This window comes from Tenrec ecaudatus, chromosome 11, assembly GCF_050624435.1.
Source record: "Tenrec ecaudatus isolate mTenEca1 chromosome 11, mTenEca1.hap1, whole genome shotgun sequence".
Classification (NCBI taxonomy): Eukaryota; Metazoa; Chordata; class Mammalia; order Afrosoricida; family Tenrecidae; genus Tenrec; species Tenrec ecaudatus.
In genome coordinates, this window is record NC_134540.1 from 86,632,132 (window position 1) to 86,642,212 (window position 10,081).

At 47.5% G+C, this 10,081-nt stretch overlaps 1 protein-coding gene across 1 annotated transcript in view; it reads left to right on the plus strand.

The window, feature by feature from the left end:
• GRTP1 (growth hormone regulated TBC protein 1) overlaps positions 1-7,204 on the plus strand; it is an 86,241-nt gene extending 79,037 nt beyond the window's left edge. The window contains exon 8 of the mRNA XM_075563400.1: positions 7,115-7,204. Within this exon, the coding sequence (XP_075419515.1) occupies positions 7,115-7,204 (90 nt within the window). The remainder of the gene's footprint in view (positions 1-7,114) is intronic.
• Positions 7,205-10,081: the final 2,877 nt, after the last annotated feature.

Consider the following 10,081-nt stretch of genomic DNA (forward strand, 5'->3'; position numbering starts at 1 on the left):
GTTAAATATAACCGTGTATCAGTTATCCAGTGCGACTATAACAGAACCACTGCAAGTGAGTGACTTTAACAAACAACATGATTTCTCACCGTTTAGGAGGCAAGAAATCTGAATCTCAGGTGCTGGCGCTAGGGAAAGGCTTTCAGAGGAGGAAATGCCTGGTCTCTTCAGCTTCTCTTCCTGTGTTCATTGGTGTAGAGATGTATCCCTACGTGTATCTCTGCATTGATGGCACATGCCTGGGTGCCACTTAGCCGATTCTGTGAACCGTCTCCGTTTCCATCACCAGCTCTGAAAGACCACTCACTGAGTTAAAACTAATCCTTTCATCTTTGAAAACCTCCCTGAGTCAAGGAAAAGATCCTGAAAACCTCCATGAGCCATGGCAAAGGAACCCTGGTGACATATTGCCTTGGGCTACTAATCACAAGGTCAGCAGTTCAAAACCACCAGTAGCTCCTTGGGAGAGAGAGAAGACTTTCTCCTCCTGTAAAGTTACCATCTCAGAAACCCATAGGGGCAGTTCTAGCGCCCTATAGAGTTGCTGTGAGTCAACACCAACTTGAGTGTGAGTTTGAGCTGCATTTCTGATGGGTCAAGGTAGACTCTGCCATCTTGCTCTGCTGATGCAAAAAGAGAAGAAAGTGGGGGTGCAAATGACCTTGAGCACATCGCAGACCAGTTTCCATCAGCCAGAGCAAGGAGGCTCAGTGTCATTTTCATGGAGTGCCAAGTGAAAGATGAACACACTGGACTTACACAAGTGGGCTTCAAAAGGTGTAGGAAAATTCCGTTATATATTTTTTTTCATTAAAAGATTATTTTATTGGGAGCTCTTAAAACTTTTATAACAATCCATACATCTATTGTATCAAGCATATCTGTACATATGTTACCATCATTCTTTTTAAAAAATTTTAAAGATAATTTTATAGGGGGCTCATACAACTCTTATCACAATCCATACATCAGTGGAATCAGGCATATTTGTACATATGTTGCCCTCATTCTCTTCTAGACATTTACTTTCTACTGAGCCCTCGGTAGCAGCTCTTTTCCTCTCCCTTCTCCCCCCTACCCTCATAACCTGATAAATTGTACATTATTATTTTCATCTCTCATACCAACCACTGTCTCCCTTCCCCCATGTTTTCTGTTGTTTTACCCCCTGTAGAGGGGTGTATGGTTACTGCGATCAGTTCCCCCTTTTTCCCTCTCTGACCATCATTATTTTCTAAACATTTATTTTCTTTTGAGCCCTTGGTATCAATTCCTCTTTTTCCCCTCCCTTCCATCCCATCCTCATCACCCCTTGATAAATTAGAAATTATTTTCATATCTTACACCAATCTGTCTCCCTTCCCCCACAGTTTCTTTTGTTCATCGGGGGGTGGGAAGGTGGTATGTGTTGATCATTGCGATCAATCGGTCAGGTTCCCTCTTACTCCCCTCATCTCCCCACCTTCCCCCTATCCTCCTGGTATCACTACTCCCATGTGTCCTGAGCTGGTATCTGTACCTGTGCATATGCTCCAGTCTACACTGCAGTGAAAGGCAAGACTGGGGTCACGATAGTGGGGGGTTTCTGTTATATTTTAATTCCATTTTTTCCCACAAGCTTTTTGAAGCCCCTACCTATTGTTAGGCTGATCAAAAGACGCCAGTCTCAAATATCATTTAAGAAGAGCATTTGTTAGTCTAAAAAAACAAGGCCCGGGCGCATCATCCTCATAAAGGAGGCCGATAGCACCAGGCCAAAATGGCTTCCAGGAACAAAGCCGGACACCAGATAAATAGGGCATGGAACAAAGGGAACTGTCACAAATTCACAGCTGGTGGCAGATCAAGACATCACAGCCACAGGTTGGACTACAGAAGCAGGGTCAGGACCATGATTGCAACATGAAGGTTACTTACATAGAAGAGCTTACCATATTACTCCAGGTCTTTCCAAAGAAGGCATTCTGGGCATGACTCATGAGCACACAGCCTACTTGTGGTGTCCCCAGTACAGTGACTTCCATCGAGGACACACCCAGTCAAGCCCCTAAGAGAGACTGCCTCTCCCTGGGCTGGCTGAAGAAGGGTGGAGGGAATCTGATAATCTACTTTCCAAGGCATTCCACCTAAGGGCAAGATTATCTGCACCCTTGGTTAGTGATTCCGATCACTCTTCAGTGGAGGCGCAATCTACGTGGAGACCGGGCAGTGACGACCTGTTGAGACGTCAAGGACATCACATATGAAGGCAGCAAAAGGTCATTAAAAGCACAGGAAATGAAGGCAAGCTCAAAGTGGGTGTCGGGAGAGACTGAGACTTGCTCTTAATCCTAGAGGAGCTAAGGCAAATGGAAGAAACGATGGGGGACAAAGAGCTGAACAGAAAATGTCAAGGGCAGTTCGAGAAGACAGTGAACTATTATGAAATGCGCAAAGACCTAGAGTTAAGAAAACCTTTAAAAAAGGAGGCGCACGCTCGGCATATCTGAAACTGAAGGAACTCAAGAAACCTTAAAGCCTCACGTCGCGACCTTGAAAGGTTCCACGGACAAAATACTGAACGATACGGGAAGCATCACGTGAAGATGGAAAGAACCCAGTCACTGTACCAAAAAGACATTCCACCATTCCTAGAGGAAGACATTTCTGAGCAAGACCCAATGGTGCTGAAGGAAGAAGTGCAAGCAGCCCTGAGAGCATTCGCCAAAAGCAAGGCTCCAGGAATTGTCGGATTCGCAATGGAAATGTTTCCGCAAGCTCCCGAAGCACTGGATGCACTTGGGCGGCTGTGCCAGGAAACTTGGAAGCCAACTACATAGCTAACTGACTGAAAGAGATTCATGTTCGTGCCCATTCCAAGAAAGAGTGACCCAAGAGGAGGGTCTAATTACAGAATAATATCATTGATATCCAATGCAAGTAAATGTTTGCTGAAGATAATTCAACAAGACTTGTAGCAGTACAGTGACAGAGAGCTTCCGGAGCTTCCGGCTGGGTTCAGAGGAGGGTGTGGAACACAGGATATCATTGTTGTCCTCGGATTAGCCTTGACTGAAAGGCTAGACTACCAGAAAGATGATTACTTGTGTTTTATTGACTGTGCCGAGGCATTCAACTGTGTGGACCGTAACAAACTGGAAAGAATGGGAATTCCAGAACATTGCGTTGGGCTCCTGTGGAACTCGTACACGGACCAAGAGGCAGTTGTGCAAAAAGAGCAAGGGAATGCCGTGTGGTTTGAAAGCAGAAAAGGTGTGGATCAGGATTGTATCCTCTCACTATACTTGTTCAGTCTCTATGCTGAGCAGATAATCAGAGAAGCCGGATTATATGAGGAAGAGCAACATTGGATTGGAGGAAGACTTATTAATAACCTGCGAGATGCAGATTATACAACCTTCCTGACTGAATTCGAGGGAACATGCTGATGAAGATCAAGGATTGCAGTCTTCAGTATGGAGCACAACTCGGTGTAAGAAAACAAAAAACCTCACAACTGGACCAATAAGGCATCTCATGATAAATGGAGAAAAGATTGAAGTTGTCTTGCTTGGATCTAGTCAATCCTCATGGATGTCATGGGCAAGAGAGCAAATGGTGTGGCAGTGGGTAAATCTGCTGCCCAATACCTCTTTAAAAGCAAGCAGCTTATCTTGAGGACTAAGGCATACTTGACCCAAGCCATGGTATTTCTTTTTTAATAGTTTTATTTGCACTTTATCCACATGTCATACAATTCAATCATTCAGTCATATCAAGAAGAGTTGTACAATTGTCAACATAGTCAATTCTAAACATTTTCTTCCTTGTAATTACTTTTGTTTCTAATTGTAGCAAAAAGATACACAACAGACCCTTCTCCAGTTCCACAACTTCTACTTGTATAATTCAGTGTCACTGATCAGACTCTTCATGCTGTGCAGCCACTGTTGATAACTTTTTCCAAATCATTCCACCACCATTGACACAAACACAATGACCCCCTATGTGACTTCCCGTTCCCCTTCACCTATGGTAACCATTGGTCTTTGGTTTCTTTATTTTCCCGTGGCTTTCTTGGTATAGTATTCACGTAACCACTTCAATGGTAAAAATGGCTTTTCAAATGAGTTACGTAATCACAATCAGTTCTAGTGTTCCATCCCCCCTCCTGCATTCATTGTTTGCTCCCCAAATCCCCTCCTTCTGTCTCCCACGCCTCACCCCCATCTCCCCTCCAAGCCCTTGCATCAGTTATTATCTCTGTGCATCTACTTCTGTACTTTACAAATAGGAAACCCAACAGAAACAATTTGAAAAACAAAGTGTTAAGGATAAAATTATAATAATATAAAAATAATAATAATGAGTAAGCAAAACAAGACCACCATCATGATTTAAAAGGCCAGAGAAGAGATTTTTGTCATGGAACAGGCAAGAGATCCCTGCACCTAGAACACATTCAGGTTGGCTCTAGAGGGAGATCAGCTGACCTGGTATCAAGCTTGATCCAGCATTATCAAGATGACAATGCTGTTTGATAGTAAGGCTGTCCCAGACTTTTACCTGTGTCAAGAAGGGAGCTGCCAGAGACTTAATCTGAGTAGACACTCTGCAGATGGGTTTTGGGGTCCCCCTGTCCTCCACAGCCTTCTACACATTGGGTGTTCACAATTTCAGCTCTGATACTTTTTCCTTTGTCATATTTGGATTTTGTAATTGTCATCTTTGACTCACATAGGCTGGTGCATTTCTTCCCTGTGGACTTAGTTGATTCTTCGCTTAGATGGCTGCTTGTTTGAATACAACCCTTTAAGACCCTAGACACTATTCTGATTGATACCCTGGCACCATCTGCTTTCTTCACCACACTGTGCTATAGCACCCTTATCTTCAGTGACCATTTCATGAAGGGTGAGCAGGACTGTGTTATCAGAACTAACTGTACTTGGATTGGAGCTACTTAAATGGGAACCCAGAATCCATCTGCATGTTCATGGGATATCCCTGACTCAGGTTTACTTTGGCAACCAAAATTGGACAAGATCAAAACCCCATAAGACCAACTATAACAACAGCAATAAACCAACCAGCAAACAAACCAACCCCCAAACAAACAAAAGGTAGGAAAATAAAAACCCATAGAAACAAGAGTAAGACATCGTCAGTCGCCCCCATGGCGTCTGTATAAAGCAGTTGTGCTGATCACACCCTCACTTTTTCCAATGACAGAGTTCCAGACAGTGTTGGTATGAAGAGTCTCTGCAGGGACAGTCCACCCAGGGAACGCAATCCATGAGCTACGGCCCTACATGGTTCAATCTGCCCTTCCATTGGGCTCTGTCGACCCTAAGCACGGGGATTGGTGCCAGGGGGAACCTTCCTGGATCAGTTCTTCCAAGTATGGGTCCCAGTGCAACAGAACAAACCCTGTCATATCACTGTGATGGGGCACCGAGGTACTAAATATATGGTGGTTCAGGGTCCCTTTCCCTTGGACACCCACCAGTGGACATTCCTCTCAAGGTCCCATGACTGTAACTTACACAGTCAAGCTATGGTATCTTCCATTGTCTCGTGTGCGTGTGAAAGTTGGATATTGAATACAAAAGATCAAAGAAGAATGGATGCATTTGTATCACAGTGCTGGCAAAGAGGATCCAAAGTGCCATAGACTGCCAAGGGAACCCAAATCTATCTTGGAAGTAGTCCAGCCAAAATGCTCCTGAGAGGCAAGGCGGGTGCGATTTTGTCTCACATACATTGGACATGTTGTCAGGAGAGACTAGTCCCTGGAGAAGGCCCTCAACGAGATGGTTTGATACAGTGGCTGCAGCAATGGGCCCAGACGTAGGGACAGTTGTGAGGACAGTGCAGGACCGGGCAGCCCTCCCTTCTGTTGTGCGTCGGGTTACCATGAGTAGGAACTGACTCAATGGCACTTCACAACAACCTAACCACCTGATACTCCCTGGTAAAACATTGCTCACCTTTATGTGTGTGTATGGGGGGAGGGGGGTTAATACTGGTTGGTTGGTTTTTAGGAGAGTCTGAATGACTTCCTTTCTTTCCCTTGTGCTGTGATACATAGAGGTGCTGGGGATCTAGATGTTTGTCTTCCCACAAAGACCTAAGAGAAGCCTGTGCTGATGAGCAAAGCTCCAGCAATATGCAGGAACTCTGATGGACGTCCAGGTTGCATATTGCCTGCTAACCCCCAGGTCAGCGGTTGGAAACCACCAGCTGCTCAACGGGAGAAAGACAAAGCTCTCCTCGTGCAGAGATGTAGCCTCGGAAACCCATAGGGGCAGTTCTACCCCAGCCTACAGGGTCGCTGTGCACTGCAACAGAGTCAGTGGTAGTGAGTCTGGCTTGGTCTTGATTCATTTTGCAGTGCTTGCCCCACGGCCATCAGGGGCGTAGGTACAACAGTGTTCAAGCTAGCACTCGGCATGGCTCCGGTTGGCTAACATGGTTCTTGAAAGCACCGAAAAGCCAAACCTACTGTCAAGTAGATTCCAACTCATAGTAAGTCGCGAGGACAAAGGAGAACCACCCCTGCGGGCTTCCATGGCCGTGAAATCCTTACTGAAGCAGGTGCCACCTGTCTCCCACAGAGCGGCTAGTGGGTTCAAACTGCTAATCTTCAGGCAAGCGGCCACGCACTCACCTCCCTGTGCCACCTGACTTCCTTCCAGGAAACCAGCGGTTAAAATTAAGCTTCCGTTAATGGCAGATTTCTCTGTTTGCTGTCCTGGCTTCCCATGAATTGGCTCCTTGGGGGAAATTGGCAGTTCTGTTTATTAGGCGTCCTTGTAAGAATTAATTGGGTTTTTATGATTATCTTTGTTTGGGGTTGTTTTTTTTAACTCCAAGTCGATGAATTTTACGTGGATTGAGTGGACCCACTTGTGGCTCTAAGCCCCTTGGATAGAGCTGTGTGTTGGTGCCAAGGTGGTGGCTAGCTGCCCAGCTCTCGGAGCTGCGTGACGGCCACCCAGTAGGGGCTGCACCTCCCATGAGGCTTGTGCCCCCGCCTGCCTCCCCAAGTTCAGCCTCTACGAGGGGCAACTGGGGCATTTAACAACAAAAGACTTAGGTTTGGTTCTAAACACATTCCATTTCTCTGTTCCAGAAAATATTTTCAGAACCCGGAAGCCTGTCCATGACAACTGTCACCAAGCTTCGAGAGAGCTGCCGCACAAAGCTGCTCACGCAAGGATGAGTCGGCGGTGTCCCCTGCACATTCCCCCACTCTGCACCGACAAGGAAGCTGCCGCCCGCCCCGAGCGGCACACTCGGCCAGTTGTACCTGCTTAACTCTTGAGCGTTGTCACTACTGTCTGTGCACTTTAGCCCTGATCTCCCCACCCCAAGAGCCATCTCGAATCATGTCATTCTAGGGTATATACTATGGAGTCCTAATTTCTAAAGAAATAAGTATTTTTACCTCAGACAATAATAATAATATATAACACACGAGACGGGTGCATTTTTTTATTCAATCACATCCGTCACCACTTGGTGAGTTTGTGACCGTCAGATTCAAAATTTAAAAAGAGCGAACCGCCGTCGCCCGTGTTGTTAATGGTAATTTAGGAGAATTGTCCCTTTTTCTGTGGCAGAGCATTTGCCTCTTACTAGAGTTGTCCACATGGTTGGTCACTTAAGCTTCAGAAAGGTATTTTTTAAAAGATTGTCTCCCGTAAAGGGAGCTAGACATCACAGGGAATGCGAAGCGTTCGTACAGAGGCCCGTGGAAGTCACAGTCCTGTCCCTTCATCCTAGTTTCCAGAGACCGCCCTTTTTGAGAAGGAAGGATTCCCGTGGGTGTGTGCCAGGGACAAAAGCTAAAAATAAGGGAGCCTGAAATATGGGCGACTTGGGAAGGAACCTGGATGGTGTCATGAGCTACACAGAGCTCAGCAGTTTGAATCCACAGCTGCTCCTCAGGAGAAAAATAAGGCTGTCTACTCCTGTGAAAAATTCAGTCGCAGGAACCCAAAGGGTCGTTATGAGTCAAAGTTGACTGTGCTTTCCGGAAAGGGATGCAGGAACCAGCTTTCAAGTTCCAGGATACAACCAGCCAGGACTTGCTCCCTGGCTGGGCAGTCGGCGTGGGTAGAATCTCCCCTTCGCCTGTCTCCCAGACTGAAATAGTGCTGGGGTTCCCTTCACCCACCACCAGCGACACTGGCTGGAGAACCCTGTTACCTGGGTAGGGGTCGGAGTCCCAGGGTCACCGTGGTTACGCTCTGGGCTGCCAGCCACAAGCCCAGTGCTTTGAACCCTGCAGCCTTGGAGGCCGAGGGGCAGCTCTACTCTGCACTATGGAGTCGTCAGGCGTAGGAACCAACTCGGTGGGAAGGGGTTTGGTGTGGGCAGGCTGAGCCCTGTGTGGGACAGGCAGGCACGCTCAGTTTGTAGAACACGCCTTGGTTTTTCCGAATCATCTTTCCAATCACAAGGTTGCCTGCCGAAGTCTTCTGGGAAGAGTTCCTCATGTTTCATTGTCTGTGCTATCACTGTGTCAGCATTCCCTGTGGGTTTTTACCTGCACCCCCTTCCTCCTTTGACTGGCTTTTAAATTTAGACCTGCCTTCAGAGAGCTCTTACCTCTTCTCTGAGAGAAGAGAAATGGCGGGGAAGGGGAAAGGTCAATACTAAAGCCATCCTAACTTGAAACGTGTTTATCTGAAAGGAAGCGGTTTAACTGCACAGCAGCGTAGGGATTACAAGAGCCCTCTGAGGTTCCAGGTCCCGGACGCGGATTCTGTCATCTCCGACCTGTCTCTCCAGTCAGAGCACTGTAAACTCCTTAACCCCTTGGCATCTTTGCGGGAGACAGACAGACCCCTGTCCTCCAGGGGGATAAGGAGTGAGCAGATGCCACAAGCTTATCCATCAAAAGTCGGAGCCAGGACCGAAACATGCTGGCTCACAATTCACTGTTAAAAGATGTACTGCTAGGAAGGGAAGCGACGGACTGTGGAACATCACAATTCCCTATAGGGATGGGGTCAGTCACAGAGTTTGGGGGCGTAAATGGAACTCGGGGATCACTGAGGCTGAGAGATGGAAGCCAGCCTCCCCCTCCTCCAGCTAAACAGAAAGGACTTGGGAGTTGTGCTGGCATTACCTGCTCCCGACTAGTCCAAAACTTTTATGGCGGCTCATTTAGCATCCCAGCTAATTGTGCAGTGGTGTTTGTTGGTGCAAAACCTGTCTTCTTGGTGGGCTTGAAAACCTTGACCTTCTGCCACTGAGAACACACACTCCTACCTGCAGGTATGGTTCCCAGAGCCCGTGAGATGCGCTCTACCTGGGGCAGGACTAGCAATGGTAGCTCTGCGGCCATGAGCCAGAGGTTAGTCTCTCCCACACTGGCTGTAGTTGGATGACGTTCCCATAAACTCCCTGGAAGGAATTCCCAAGAGTGTGGCTCCTGGAAATAGGGACAGTTGGCTGAGTCTCTCAGGTACGGCACCAGGAGCAGCAATCCCCGTGTGTACGAGCACATTCCCTGCCTCCCGTCACCGCCTTTCCTCTGCCAGGGAAACAAGTGTCTGCTTTTGGGGGTGACTGGAGGCAGGGAGACCTGGTAGCGTAGGGGTTGCACACTGGCCCGCTAACCTCGAGATCAGCAGTTTGAAACTAGCAGGTGCTCCACAGGAGAAAGATGTGGCGTGGCATTCCCACAGAGAGCAAGGGTCTCGGAAACCCAGAGGCAGCTTTAGCCTGCCCTAGAGCAGTACTGCGAGCAAGAACTGGCTCCAGGGCAGTCTGGCTTGGTGTAAGGCGGCGGCTCACTCAGTTTAAACCCTTGGTAGTCTTCACTACCCTCCTCAAACTCTGACCTCCATTCTGGATGAGGCCCAGAGCTCATCGTAATGACTGGGGTCAAGAACTGCTCATTAAGGCTGGGCCCAGCAATATATAAACCACAGGGCTCTCTCGGGCACCATCAAAAGCACACATGATGTTTTTGAGTGAAAATCCACTGGGGAATCCTTGAAGCTTGACTAGCATCCACCGTGGTCAGCAGCTTCTGGGATCTGGTCCTTGCATGTATGTATCTGATAAGGTCAGTCAGGGAAAGATC